A 15,667-nucleotide genomic window follows, 5' to 3' on the forward strand; every position below is an offset into this window, starting at 1 on the left:
ATTTTTTGGACAGTAGTTCTGAAAGAAGTGCTCACGAGCCAAGTGGTCCCCATACTGTATGCGCAGATATGTGCGCCACGTCATTGTTCTCTCTCTCGCTCTGCTGTGTGTGCATCTTTCTAGCTGTCACTCAAATGGCGACGGTTTGTGGCTCATTGGCTGAAACTCGAATTGCTTAAGGGATGGCCCAGATCGGGGGAAAATGGCGGTGCACAGCTACCAGAAAACAGTCAAATTGATGGTAATTCTGCTCTTAGATTATGCATGGTTTAAAAGGTTTAAAAATATTTACTAGTCCCCAATGTTCTGTAGCATGTCTTTAAATGCACTTTACATAAAGATTGATCTTATTAGCTGTTACAGTTGTGTACAACTCTAGTTATGGTCATGATGGAAGGTGATGGAAACACTGACACTTCAGTTTATACATAATGAGCGATTCACAGCATAAAAATAACCAACACTGAGAGACATTTTGGGGGTGATATATATATTTCTTATGGTTTACAAATATCATACACTACCGTTCAAAGGTTTGTGGTCATTTTGAAATGTTGTTTTTGAAAGAAAAGCACATTTTTTTGCCCATTAAAATAACACCAAATTGATCAGAAATACAGTGTAGACAATGTTAATGCCTAGAAGGCCAGCATCCTGGAGTGGCCTCTTCACTGTTGACGTTGAGACTGGTGTTTTGTGGGTACTATTGAATGAAGCTGCCAGTTGAGGACTTGTGAGGCATCTGTTTCTCAAACTAGACACTCTAATCAACTTGTCCTTTTGCTCAGTTGTGCACCAGGGCCTCCCACTCCTCTTTCTATTCCGGTTAGAGCAATTTTGCACTGTTCTATGAATGGAGTAATACACAGCGAGATCTTCAGTTTCTTGGCAATTTCTCACATGGAATTCTCAGAGCAAGAATAGACTGATGAGTTTCAGAAGAAAGTTCTTTGTTGCTGGCCATTTTGAGCCTGTAATTGAACCCACAAATGCTGATGCTCCAGACACTCAACTAGTCTAAAGAAGGCCAGTTTTATTGCTTCTTTAATCAGGACAACAGTTTTCAGCTGTGCTAACATAATTGCAAAATAGTTTTCTAATGATCAATTAGCCTTTTAAAATGATAAACTTGGATTAGCTAACACAACGTGCCATTGGATCACAGGAGTGATGGTTGCTGATAATGGGCCTCTGTACATCTATATAGATATTCCATAAAAAAATCTGCCATTTCCAGCTAAAATAGTCATTTACAACATTAACATTGTCTACACTGTATTTCTGATCAATTTGATGTTATTTTAATAGACTAAAAATGTGCTTTTCTTTCAAAAACAAGGACATTTCTAAGTGACCCCAAACTTAGGAACGGTAGTGCATATTTTTAAGCGTCAGATAGTACTTTACACATGATCATTTTCAGAGCAGAAATAAATATATTGCACTTAAAAAATCAACGAAACAAAGACTTGTTAGATGTCATCCTGTATATTTAGATTACACTTAAAGTAATAATAAAAACACAACAAAAACATGACAAAATCCTTGCAGATCTATTTCCCATGGCATACTTTGAGTGTGCGTACACATTGTTCAAAATGGAACGTTTGAAAGTTACAATCCCCCCTTCTACCAAGACTTGGCGAGATTGTCAGCTGCATACACCAGGACATGTTGAAAGATGGGGAGTGAATTCCAGACGTAGGCTATAGATTGAAGAGAACACCAGTTGAAGACCTTTGTTAGAGTTCTTATGCTAAAATGGTTTAACAATGAAAACACTTGCCTCCTTCAACTGAAAGCCTTAGAGCTAATGCCATCACTGGCAATCATCATGTTTGATAGCACCTCGATAAAGCCTCCAAGTCCATGCATTGTGTAGGCTACTGAGAGTTGTCCATCAACACGTTTTCAACACAAAAAATCCTGCAAAACTCATTCCAACTCCAAACCTGCTGACTGCTTGTGGACGCATGGTTTGCAAATGGTGAGTAAGTGGGAACAGTAATGAAGCTACATGCAGAGTTAGTGCCCACAATAATATGGACAAATTGTAGCCTAATTTATGCATGTTTTTTGGCTCCATGTGATTGGTTTCTTCAGCATAATGAAATCGAGAGACTCCAAAACCAACAATGAAAGACTGTATTAGACCTTCACTTCAATCCAATTTTGTCCCATTTTCCCCCGAAAGAGAGATCTTCATACTAAAAATAATTGTCAGGATGTCTTAGCTGTGAATTAGAGGTTTACAAAGCTGCCTTGGGTGTCTTTTTCTTGCCAAAATAGGAACAGCATTTTACAATAACATTGGTTTTACTGTGGTAACAAACTGTATGAGACATCATTGAATGGATGAATCCATCTGCAATTATTCTTTATTTTTAGAGGAGTGGCACTACAAAGGCACCGATGCATACACTGCGTTTTGTGTCACTATCTTAGCTTCTGTGTCATTTTGGTTAGAAGGGGCTAGCTTGATGAATCGCCAATGACGTGACGACCAAAATAGATGGAGGCACCACTGAGTCATTATTTACAGGTGTGGACTTTCTCCCAGAGTGCTGTAGTGTCGACACAGCCTGAGGCAGACATAGATCAGGCTACAGTAATCAGGCTATAGTGTGGCGCCAGAGGTTAGGTATTGGTTAGGTAGTGAATCAGGCTTCCGGCCAATACAGCAAGAGAAAGTCCATCTTAGCCTTTCAGGGCTGCAGAGTCTGCAGGTTTTCTCTCCCTCTTGGTACTTCATTGATACATTACTGATTTGCCATTGAATGGTTAGAGAAGCCAATCTGCTGGTGTTGGGGATACGTGACGACGTAGTGTGATTTTAACGCTCTGTGACTTTGATAGAGAGGTCCTCCAGAGGTCTTCTAGGGCCCATTCACACGTGAGACATGAACTATCATCTCTTTTCATTGACCTCACAAATCTAATTGGATGCAGTACATAAAATGGTATGAGGTGAATATAAGCTTTTTGGATGACAAAGGAAACTGACAAAGTAGTTTGAGACCCGGTCAGGGTCTTCTGTTTTCTGTGTTATCTGTTGCAGCAGCATGCGTCCTATGATATGACACTGTCATGTGACATTCGTCTTATAGTTTCTGTCCTGTGTGTTTGTATAGTGTGGATATATTTATGTACTGCTATCAAACATGATCATCTTCCACTATAACTTCTTCACTGTACACATGGCTGGCTTTATAGATGGGAAAGAAACAATTGGCTTCTCTCTGTCTCTAGGGCATCTATGTGCACAAATCTGACTACCATGGCAACAGCCAACCTGACTGGAGGAGGCTATAGGATTCTGCATGCAGAGGAAGGTTAACAGAGTTTGAGTTCAAGCAGGAGAGGAGAGATGTTGCCTCTACCGTCCCTGTGAGTTTTGGTCAGCAAGCTGTGGGAATCCTTTGACTCAGTCAAAAATGGCTGCCATTCCTCCATGCCCCAGCAGCTGGAGTGAAGACAGTTCTCCTCTGTGGCCACAAGCGGTGCCCAGGATTAGAATTTGTACACGCCCATAACTTTTGGAGTCCCGTATTCTTCATTTTCCCCAGAAGCTGTGAGAGAATGAACAATTACCACACCCTCTGGTTCTAATGTCCGTAAGCCAGACAGTTCACTGGTTCTCCTGTCCATGCTTTTCTGGAGAGTGGGTGCAAAATGAACATTGTGACTAACAGTTGGAGGGCAGGGGCAAACGACAGTCCTCACAAGCAGACCATTATCTATTTCCCACAACACATCACTGTGCATTGCATGGTCATCATTCCTCAGCATCTCTGTTGTTGATTTTTTATTTTTTTATACCTGGATCATCAGTTTTCATATCTGGGTCGTAAATGTTCATATGCAGGTCAATAGTGTTCATATCTAGTGTTCATATCAGTCTGTGGGTCTCTGTGTCTGTTCCACCAGGTCCCGTAGGAGTCTGTTTCCTCTCCGGTTCAGCTGTCAGCATGCAGGACAGCAGCCAGGCAGCCTCTCCAGGTCGTCCAGTCAGTCGCCTCGGCCAGAGGGCTTATTATTTACAAGGACATGGTGGTGACGATGGGTGATGATGCTGAAGGGGACAGATCGGTGAGTTTATCTACTTGTGTGTGCAGGTGTGTCTATAAACGTAGTTGTAGCTGATGAGGGGCTACTCGGCCAGGCAGTCACCCCAGAGGGAGTCATACAAAGGGGGTCATGACGGTGGAGGAGTGGCGCAGTCCCTGGATGGCAGCGTAGGGGCCCTGCTGGAAGTAGTGGTGGTAGCGGGGCATGTGGAAGGAGGGGAAGGAGGGCCCGCTGCCCTGCATGGTGCCCGCCAGGGCTGAGTGCGTCAGGGGCATGCCCAGCCGGCTGTAGGGGGGCAGGGAGCCCTGCATGGGGAGGGGCAAGGGGTTGGCCATGGAGGTGCTGCTGGAGCCCATGGCAGAGAGGGACTGGGGGTGCTGGAAGCCTGAGAAACCAGAGGTGGCGGTGACCCAGGAGCTCAGGGAGAGGTTGTCAGAGGCGGTGAACGCAGAACCTTAGAAAGAGATGGAGAAACACTGTTAGAGACCTCTTACTATAATACTGTCATTGATGTTGCACTACATTGACTCAGCAGCATTCTATTGGTCCATTTATGTGAATGGCGGTTGTTTGAATTATTTAGTAAAATAACGTAGTAGTAGTAACACTGAACGACTTCTTGTGAAACGTGTGTGATGACATCATCAGTGTGTGACAAACTCTCTTACCCCTGTGTGTGGCATGGCCGTCATCCCCCAGTGTCTCCTCCTCACCTGCGTAGGTGCGTATTGGTGACCGTGCATACGAGTGCTTGTGGATCAGACTCTCAACACTTTCCCTGCAGCAAAAACCAAAGAGAAAGGCCCAAAATATATCTCTATGTTCACTCTTAAACATATTGGTACATTCACATCAAAATATGGAAATATCCTTTTCTAATATAAAATGTACATTCAGTCCAATATATACTGTATCTACATTCACACCAATACCCCAAAACAACTCACCAAGATATATCATGTCTTTGCAGTAACCTATAACCCAAATTATATCTTTTATAGTTACACTGGTGACAGACAATGCTGAATGTACAGTATGTAGACAATAGATACACAATATATCAGCACACACAATACAACTGCACACAGTCAATATATCTGTATACATTTGGTATGTAAAAATTACGAGCCCATAACATTTCAGTTATAAAGGCAAATGTACGGTCTATAAAATGCCAGTGCAACAAAATCACACATAATGTAGATAAAGATAGAAAAGCCCAGAATACACAACAACATTTTTCAATCGTTTTGATACCTCTTTGGAGCATAAAAGCAAAGATCCTTCTTTTCTAAGTATCAAAGTACATAATTAAAGCAGTGTGTGTGTCTTAGTCCTAGTGTGTGTACTCTAACAAAAAAGTGCATTAGTTCCTGCGAGTCTTGTCAGACAGTGTCTCAGTGACACAGAGAGGGACAGATATGGTGGTGGTGGAGGAGGAAGGGTCGTTTGGACAGGAGTGGTCTGCATCACAAGAGCCATGCGTCCACATTAGCTCCCCAATTAGGTTAGGAAAGTGCAATATCTGTCAGCAGCGCAGTACAAATGTGTGTGTTTTTATCAGCTCTGGCCTGTCCGGCACAGAGGCCACAGTAGGCCACGACGCAGGGGGCTGGTTTCAATCAGTCACAGCAGCCAATCAAATTACACTGTGTTTTAGTGCAGTGGCTGACTCCAGACTAATGTGATTTCTGCAGCTCCCTGAAGATCAATTGATCAGATCTAATTCACAGCCCTCAAAAAGAGACAGCCAGAAAGGGGGAGTTGGTTGTCCGGCTGTCTCTTGGCAGTCTTTACCCTTGCTTGTTTTGTTGGGAAATGGCCTGAGATGGTCTGATTTATCAGCTGATTTTGGCAATAGTGCTGGAATTGGTCATTCAAAAAAAAGGTGTGTTTGTTTGGCTGTAGGTCATGAAATCCTTTGGAAGGACTGTGTGTGTGTGTGTGTGTGTGTGTGTGTGTGTGTGTGTGTGTGTGTGTGTGTGTGTGTGTGTGTGTGTGTGTGTGTGTGTGTGTGTGTGTGTGTGTGTGTGTGTGTGTGTGTGTGTGTGTGTGTGTGTGTGTTAGCCCAAAGTTTATAATAGGGTGGGTTGGCATTGCACACTGGGAAGTCACTCAGATAACCACAAGATATTTATAGAAACAAACATTTCAGACAATTACTGGCATTGAAATAAAAACCAACACTATCCAGTAACACAGTCCTTCATCTAGTTGCAAAACGAATTCAGTGTCCCCTCTCCTCCTTTTTCTCTCAATTTCTCTGTAACATACACACACATGTATGCAAAACTGTACCCCCTCCCCACACACACACACACACACACACGAGCAAACACACACACACACACACACACACATGCATATCCCCCCTCCACACACACACACTCCTAATGAGCAGAAATAAATAAACAACACGGCATGTGCACTTGCTAATGAGTACATAGCTCCATAGCTAGCTCCTAACATGACTACTCTCACCCCTCTCTCCCAGTTCCATTCCCCTGTATATCTTATCCGCGCCGGACAGAAATAAACAAACAGGCAAGGACATCAAATTCCCTGTACCTCTCCATGTCCGTCAGTCGGGAGGAGTCTCGGAAGCCTTTCGCAAACGGGTTGCTGTCGATCTTCAGCTTGGTTATCTGGAAAGAAAGAGGCCCACAAACAGATTAGATGCTATTTTCTCCTTTCTCTCTGTCTCAGACTCTTATCCCTCTCCCTTTCTGTCTGTCTGTCTCGCTCTCTCTATCTTTTTCCATGGGATAGCCAGACTAAACACACAAAGGGAGTAAGGGATAACCTGGGTGGCAAAACTGGCTTTAGACAGAGCTGAACACACTCCCTATGCATGTTGTCTGTAAACCAGCCACACAACCCCCTATATTCAACATATTGTCTCTACCCGTAAACACTATCCAGCAACAGAACACGTCCTCCCTGGTGACCCCTGGGTCACGTTCACTAGGCACCATACGGAAGAAAGGAGAAGGGAGTAACTGTAGTCAAATACGAAACGCTTGTTTTGGTTTTACATTGTGTGCATTAATAAATAAGACCCTGGTACAGAACAGTTAAGTAGTGATTTACTGCTCACCAGCTGGTTCTGGTAGGCTGTGACCGCGGTAAAGACAGTCTCTGTGAAAACGAAGGTGCGGAACTCCTCTGACTTGAGGTTGAGAAGGGAGGCGGTGTGGTCCTTCTTCTTGATGATGTGGACCCGGGGCTGGTACTTATGCATGGAGTTTAGTATGATCTATAGAGACACAGAGAGGGCAAAACACTGGGTTAGATAGAGGAGAGAGAATGAGAGAAATGACAGGAAGTAGAAAGAGAGAGCATAGTGATGGAAGAGGCGAGGTGATAGAGTGAGAGAGGATGACTGGGGTGGCAGTAGAGAGGAGTGTGAAAAGATAAACATGTTAACACTATGGAGTCGTTAGTCACTATGGAGTCGTTAGAAGTTAGTGAACGTGCAGAGTCACTGAAGAACAAACTGGATGAGCTATGTTCAAGACTATCCTATCAACGGGACATTAAAAACTGTAATATGCTACGTTTCTCAGAGTCGTGGCTGAACAAGGACATGGATATACACCATGCTGGTTTTTTGATGCATCGTCAAGACTGGATGGCAGACTCATGTAAGACGAAGGGAGGAGGGGTGTGTCTCTTTGTTAACAACATCTGGTGCAAATTCTCTAATGTTAAAGAAGTCTCAAGTTTTTGCTCTCCTGGGTTAGAATACCTCATGATAAGTTGCAGACCATACTTCTATCTATATTTTTCATAGCTGTCTATTTACCACCACAAATCCCGATGCTGGCAGTAAGACAGCACTCAACAAGCTGCATAGAGTTATACTCGAATAAGAAATACACATTCAGAGGCAGAGTTTCTCGTGGCCGGTGATTTTACAGCAGGGAATCTGAAATCCGTTTGACATTTTTACCAGCATGTCACTTGTGGAACTAGAGGTGACAACTTTAGATCACCTTTATTCCACACACAGAAATGCTTACAGGGCCCTGCCTTTGGCAAATCAGACCATAACTCTATCCTCCTGCTTCCTGCTTACAAGGCCCTCCCTTTGGCAAATCAGACCATAACTCTATCCTCCTGCTTCCTGCTTACAAGGCAAATCAGACCATAACTCTATCCTCCTGCTTCCTGCTTACAAGGCCCTCCCTTTGGCAAATCAGACCATTACTATATTCTCCTGCTTACAAACAAAAACACTATCAGGAAGTACCTGCCTGGAACTCTACCCACACACTTACACATACTTACACTGACATCCCAACACACACATACACGTACACACACTACATATGCCCACACACACATAATGTGTACTGTACACATGCATACTGACACCACACGCACACAAACATAAACACCACATACACTTCTGCTGCAGCTCAGTTTATTATCTATGCTGCTGGCTAGTCACTTTACCCTCACCTACAGTGCATTCGGAAAGTATTCAGAGCCCTTCACTTTTGCCACATTTTGTTACATTACAGCCTGATTCTAAAATGGATTAAAGTACATTTGTACCCTTATCAATCTACACACAATACCCCATAATGACATCACAATACCCCATAATGACATCACAATACCCCATAATGACATCACAATACCCCATAATGACATCACAATACCCCATAATGACAAAGCGAAAAACAGGTTTTTAGACATTTTTGAAAATTAATAACAAATAAAAAACAGAAATACCTTATTTAAATAAGTTTTCAGACCCTTTGCTATTAGACTCGAAATTGAGCTCAGGTGTATCCTGTTTCATCCTTGAGATGTTTCGACAGCTTGATTGGAGTCCACATGTGGTGAATTCAATTGAGAGGACATGATTTGGAAAGGCACACACACCTGTCTATATAAAGGTCCCACAGTTGACAGTGCATGTCAGGGCAAAAATCAAGCCATGAGGTCGAAGGAATTGTCCGTAGAGCTCCGAGACAGAATTGTGTCATGGCACAGATCTGGGGAAGAGTACCACATTTTTTTGCTGCATTGAAGGTCCCCAAGAACACAGTGGCCTCCATCATTCTTAAATGGAAGAAGCTTGGAAACACCAAGACTCTTCCTAGAGCAGCACTCAACCAATCTGGCCTTTATTGTAGAGTTGCCAGACAGTAAAAGACACATGACCTTCCGCTTGGAATTTGCCAAAAGCACCTAAAGAACTCTCAGACCATGAGAAAAAAGATTGTCTGTTCTTATGAAACCAAGATTGAACTCTTTGGCCTGAATGCCAAGCGTCACGTCTGGAGGAGCGTCACGTCTGGCATCATCCCTACAGTGAAGGTGACCGCATCATGCTGTGGGGACGTTTTTCAGCGGCAGGGACTGGGAGACAAGTCAGGATCGAGGTAAAGATGAAGGGAGCAAAGTACAGAGATACAGTATCCTTGATGAAAACCTTCCCAAGATCGCTTTGGACCTCAGACTGGGGGCGAAGGTTCACCTTCCAACAGAACAACGACCCTAAGCACACAACCAAGACAATGCAGGAGTGGCTTCAGGACAAGTCTCTGAATGTCCTTGAGTGACCCAGCCAGAGCCCGGACTTGAACCCGATCGAACATCTCTGGAGTGACCTGAAAATAGCTGTGCAGCGACAATCCCCATCCAACATGACAGAGCTTGAGAGGATCTGCAGAGAAGAATGGGAGAAACTCCCTAAATAGAGGTGTGCCAAGCTTGTTGCGTCATACTCAGGAAGACCAGATGCTGTAATCGCTGCCAAAGGTGCTTCGATAAAGTACTGAGTAAATGGTCTGAATACTTATGTTAATGGGATATTTTAAAAAAGAAACGTTTTTTACATTTCCTAAAATTACTAAAAAAATATTTTTGCTTTGTCTTGATGGGGTACTGTGTGTAGATTGAGGAGGGGGAAAAATGATTTAATATATTTTAGAATAAAGCTGTACCGTTACAAAATGTGGAAAAGGTAAAGGGTTCTGAATACTTTCCCAATGCACTGTATATCTACATATCTACCTCAATTACCTCGTACCCCTGCACATCACATAGGTACTGGTACTCCCTGTATATAGCCATGTTATTTTTCCTCATTATTGTTATTCATGTATTTACAGTATTCCTCATTCATGTATTTGCAGTATTCCTCATTCATGTATTTGCAGTATTCCTCATTCATGTATTTACAGTATTACTCATTCATGTATTTGCAGTATTCCTCATTCATGTATTTACAGTATTCCTCATTCATGTATTTACAGTATTCCTCATTCATGTATTTACAGTATTCCTCATTCATGTATTTGCAGTATTCCTCATTCATGTATTTACAGTATTCCTCATTCATGTATTTACAGTATTCCTCATTCATGTATTTACAGTATTCCTCATTCATGTATTTACGGTATTTATATTTTAATTTTATATTTGTTATCTTTATTTTTAACTTTGCATTGTTGGAAAAGGACCCATAAGTAAGCTTTTCACTGTTAGTCTACACCTGCTGTTTACAAAGCATGTGACAAGTACAATTTGATTTGATGAAGAGCATTTCTCCTTTATCTGACTCCATAGCCTATACAGTGGCTCAGCAAGAATGTTAAATTGTGTTACTGTGTGGCTATGGGGAGTTAGTCTGCTATACTCTGGTTCAGACCACTACGGTTCAGATCTAGATTCATACTGTATACTGTATGTGAGACTGTACTGGGCAAAGGAGATGTGGTGTGGTATGGTGTCCTAAGAACTAGGAGTTCCTGCCTGCCTTCATCAACATTCAGCTAAAATTCTCACAATTGACACATCTCAACTTGAACTTGTATAGGAAGCAATCAGCTTTATGGGTCTTTACTTGCGTCATGAAAATCAAAATCCCATGACATCATTCACATTGTTTAGCAAATATCTATCTGGTGTTGTCATCACATTGCATTGCTATCGCCTATAGGCCTACTATTTTTATCTATCGAATTCCACGGACATGCCCTCAAAATGTAACCTGTTTGTAAATTCAAGGAGACATTTTTCCGCACAATCTGTTGGTTTGGTATGGTGGTATGGTGTAGGCTAATCAGTGTATGATGTTAGTCTAATAATGTTTAGAATGTAAATTAATGGTGTTGCATGGGACACATATTCCATTATTGTTTTCGTTTCTGCACTATAGGCTTATAGTGCTTTAGTTTAGCACGTGTTTCTGCTTCTCGTTAAAATGTAGGCCGTATTAATTTCCCTTTCAGAAAAAAAGATTATTTGAATATCAAGAAAATATTAATTTAAATTATAAAATGCAACTGGATCTTAACAGGTGAAACAAAGCAACATGTGGATTTTGAATCCAACACGTCTCTGATTTACAGTTGACAACATTTCATTTCCCAATAACATGTGAAAGAGATTTGGAAAAAGTGATTTCCCATGGGAAAATTCCACGAGATTTTATGGAAAGTTTACAGAGCAATTATTTCATAAATCACCTGCAAGTATGTATATTTATTTAAACCGTTATCATCCCATCTAAACACAATTCCAGTACATATTTTAGAAATATCCCCCAAATTATCATTTTAATTTGTCAATATTGTTTACACTTTGAGATAATAATTATGAATCCAATATTCCACGGGGAAACTATCCAGTCCTTGATCAGTTATATGATGAGGATAGCCTGCATGGGATTTTTCTCGGGTTAGGCTATACAGCCTTCTAATGATTTCATGTTTCAGTTCATGTCAGAAATAACATGAATATGCATCAATGTTTCAATACCAATGACAAATCAATAACATACGTGTCCATGTTGGTCCAGTTCGTTGTTGGTGAGCTTTACTTTCTCGAAAGACACCATTTGTTTGAGCAGCTGTTCCCCAGTGAAAGGAGAGTCAGGGTGCACGTATAACCTGCAATATTAATACAATATGTATATTAAAATACATTTTATAATTGAAAAGGCCCATGCAAACACACAGAAAAACATATTATCATACTATTCAAAATCAAAAGGACGGATTTGTTCCAATGCAGACCTTTTGTCGGTCAAGTTAAAAAATACTTCCAAAATGTATTTATCTACGCCATATAGTGTATTTGCTATCCATATAACAATAATTGGCGTCATTGGCTACTACCACATACCATTTTGTGAATGATTTTGACATTAACGACTCGTGCATAAAAGCCTCGAGACAAAAAAAAGTTACCCACCGTGCAGGCAGAGGAGGGTCCGCCTTGCCCGCCACGAGCCAGGACGACCTGTGGTAGGCGTAGCGGTAGCGTTTGTTGTCGACCGGAACAATGTCCATCAGCACGATGTATTTGGCGTCCGGGTCCACCCCCGAGAAAGACACACGGATGGTGGGGAACATTCTTCTGTTGGAGGGGAAGAGAGACGGTAAACACAACGACGACACAAACCCACGCCAACCATTTTCGCTGAGAGGTAAATATTTACTCAAACCAAGTAAAATATAAGATGATGAGAGTCATATTTCACTGAATTCCTTTGTCCATAAATATTATCAATGGCTCCCGTTTTGTATGAGGTTTATGTGTTTCCTTTATCTGTAGGCTATTTGATTAAACATGTTTTTAGCGTGAGGCATATTCCCTATATATTTTTGAATAGATATTCATGGGAGGGAGAATATTTGCCTACAATATGTTTTGAACAGCATTACGTTTTTCGAGGAAAGTATTTTTGCTTAAATGATGTTAATATTTATACACATTTGGAGTTGTAACTCGATGACATAATTACCCGTAGGCTATAAACATTTCCACGCATGGCAGGTGAGCTACAATGATTTGTGGTGCAATTATCGCATAGTTTACATATGTAAAAAAAACAATAATAATAACTGCCGAAATTAGTCTTATTAAAGGCTACATATTTATTTAAAAAATTGTATTCCTTGAGCCTGCAAAACAAAACAGAACATCCAATTACCCAATGCTTAATATGACATGGATAATCAGATAGGCTTATAACAGGATTATAAAATGTAGCTTTAGTTTGCGTGTTAGGCTACATTATGGTATAATTGTCGTTCACATTTAAAAAGTAAAGCAGGCCTACGTGGTTCGATAATATAGTACACACGCTTTAATATGGAACACTTTTTGTTTTTGCAGTGAGAAATTGAAGTTTACCTTCCGGATTTTGTGATGATCATCTCAGTGCCGAGATCATGGAATTTGTCCCAGAGTTCCTTGGTCTCTAAACTGCAGGAAATTTTGGCCATCTCCTCGCTGGGAACACTGGGGGTGGTGGGGATCAGCGGCTCTGTGCACACTGGAGGCGCGCTCCCGCTGAAATCTCCGTGCCCATCTAGAGAAGACAGCTCTCCCAAACCTTGGTTACAGGAGGACTTCTCCACGAATTGTTCTATGGATGAAAAAACACCATGTTCAAATGCTGGTTTCATTTGTTTATTTTTACCCCAGCTAATATATATATATATATATATATATATATATATATATATATATATATATATATATATATATATATAATATATATATATATAAAGCCTATTATACGTTTATAGCAATGTACTAACTCATAGCCATAGTTGTTTAAAAAATGTCATAAATTTGTTATTATTATTTAGCTTTAGAAAGTAGTAGAACGAATTATTGTATCAATTAACAACGAGCTTAGTAGCCTATATATATATATATATATATATATATCCCATATATATATACATTCCAAAACAATGTTTTGTATTCAAATAAGTTAAAATAATTATCAATACACGTGAGGGGTATTTGACAAACGCAAGAATATACATTAAAATTAAGATGAATGATTTTTCTATTTTATTTCTATTGAACGACATTAAATTAGCCTACTACAAATTTCAAAAGTGCAACTGAATCACAAAAACAACATATTTATTTTTGCTCACAATGATATAGTTCTGGCTAACAGCAATGTGGCTAACAACAATGTCCGGGTTATATTTCTTTGTCAGTAATTGCATACAGGTCTAGTCTACTAACCCATGTCTCCATGTATTCACCGAATGCTAATATTTATCTGGCGAAAATGTTACATTTGACCTTTTTCTTGGATAAATTGAAAAGTAAACTTGATTAAATCAAATATTCAGCAACATGTTAGCAATTATCAGCAAACATCACTACAGCCAACGCAGCATGACATTTCTGGATAGAGAACATTCTGATATAATGTTGATTCTGTTTCATTAGTCCATACACTTTTTGTTGACACTGGATACAATAAACGCTTCATTCAGTGCCTATTCAGTTAACCATGGGCCTACTGAATACATATTTTTGTAGCCCTACATGTGTAAAATCCATCAATCTTGTTTTATGCTCGTTCAATATTGCTTCATGTTCATATCTTTTATTATTTCTTATTGTTGTTACATTGTCGAGATGGAACCTGCAAGTAAGCATTTCGTTGTACGATGTATACCCATGCGTATCGCGTACATACAACTAATACAATCTGAAATTGAAACTTTTGCTGACAGTCTATGAACGGGATTATGCACTGCCTGATTTTTGGACCAATATTTGGACCAAGGTTATAAAAATATAGTCATGTGAGATATCTTAAATTAAGGTTCTCAGTTATTTTCCCATATGCCCATAGAACATTATGCCTTCAGAAATAGGGCTAGGCCTATAGACAATCCATAGCATAATCGTCAAGATTGATTTAAACAATCTAACAAACAATATAGCCAAGAAAAAACCTATCACGCTCGATTGTAGGCTATATTGAAAATGTGAATTCTATGTAAGGCACTGTGCGCGATCGGCTTACCAAGTGGCTTGATGGTGTTTTCATCCGTTTCCTTGTCCTTCGTTTTTCCACTTGACATGATAGCGGCTATCGAGAATGCGTTTGCCCTGGAGGAGAGCTGTGGCTTCGGGGAAGAGGTGTACTCCATGGTGAGAGTAGTACAAGTAAAACGTCCAAAAGCACAAACCGCTCGCGGAGTGAACTCTGTGGTTTTATTGGCAGGCTGCACACAAAAACGCTGAAAAAATGGAAGCTACTTCGACTGTTTTTTGTACAAGGTATGCGCTTCCTCTATTACAGAACAAACTTAAAACACTCTCCGTTTTAGACTCGTTGGACACATTGTTAAAAACCGACTAATCGTTGTGCGTCTCCACTCCAGTGGCAAAGTCTTATCCGGACTGTTGAATCTTTGCACTGCTCTTAATTTTAGCCAACCCCACTCCCCTCTCCATCGCTATCGTGCGCAGCCAATCGCCTCCTCACTGTCGACGTCACATACTATCCTGCAAACTGAATCGAAGCTCAACAGCCTATTAAAAACACATTTTCTTCCGATTCCGACCATTAGCCCAAATCTAGAGGGAACCTAACCGCGACCCGACACTTCACACACCAGGAGATAGGCTGGACGCACGTTGTTGTTGTTGCTTGATTCGATCAGTTAATGTAGCCCATTGCGTGATAAGATGATATGTACACCCATCTCTAATTGAGAAAAAAATGCCACATTTGCATTAATTGTCAATATGTAGGACTAAATTATAACTTTCGTCATATTTTAGCTTTTACCTTAAAACAATGTATTAT

The 15,667-nt window shown here is 40.7% G+C and overlaps 1 protein-coding gene across 3 annotated transcripts; it reads right to left on the bottom strand.

Annotated features, from left to right (window-relative positions):
• Positions 1–1,472: 1,472 nt before the first annotated feature.
• LOC112229032 (T-box transcription factor TBX20-like) lies at positions 1,473–15,262 on the bottom strand. 3 transcript variants are annotated; one of them, XM_024394917.2, is made up of 9 exons: positions 14,879–15,262; positions 13,228–13,462; positions 12,283–12,447; positions 11,870–11,978; positions 7,166–7,324; positions 6,637–6,713; positions 5,016–5,042; positions 4,737–4,846; positions 1,473–4,522 (listed from the first exon to the last, which is right to left on the bottom strand). In XM_024394917.2, the coding sequence occupies exons 1-9, from the start codon at positions 15,003–15,005 to the stop codon at positions 4,182–4,184; spliced, it is 1,350 nt and encodes a 449-aa protein (XP_024250685.2). In that variant the 5' UTR covers positions 15,006–15,262; the 3' UTR covers positions 1,473–4,181. The 3 variants fall into 3 exon arrangements, with proteins under 3 accessions (XP_024250685.2, XP_042167200.1, XP_042167198.1); XM_042311266.1 differs by lacking the exon at positions 5,016–5,042; XM_042311264.1 differs by lacking the exon at positions 5,016–5,042 and having other exon boundaries at positions 4,737–4,849.
• Between the last annotated feature and the right edge of the window lie 405 nt (positions 15,263–15,667).

This window comes from Oncorhynchus tshawytscha, linkage group LG03, assembly GCF_018296145.1.
Source record: "Oncorhynchus tshawytscha isolate Ot180627B linkage group LG03, Otsh_v2.0, whole genome shotgun sequence".
NCBI lineage: Eukaryota > Metazoa > Chordata > Actinopteri > Salmoniformes > Salmonidae > Oncorhynchus > Oncorhynchus tshawytscha.

What these genes read in the sequence shown, in the direction of transcription:
- LOC112229032 (XM_024394917.2), bottom strand. Translation starts at nt 15,005, where the DNA reads ATGGAGTACACCTCTTCCCCGAAGCCACAGCTCTCCTCCAGGGCAAAC. An exon ending in AAACACCATCAAGCCACTTG is followed by an intron (nt 13,463 to 14,878) that starts GTAAGCCGATCG and finishes TTTCATCCATAG; the next exon opens with AACAATTCGTGGAGAAGTCC. An exon ending in GACCCTCCTCTGCCTGCACG is followed by an intron (nt 11,979 to 12,282) that starts GTGGGTAACTTT and finishes TTAATATTGCAG; the next exon opens with GTTATACGTGCACCCTGACT.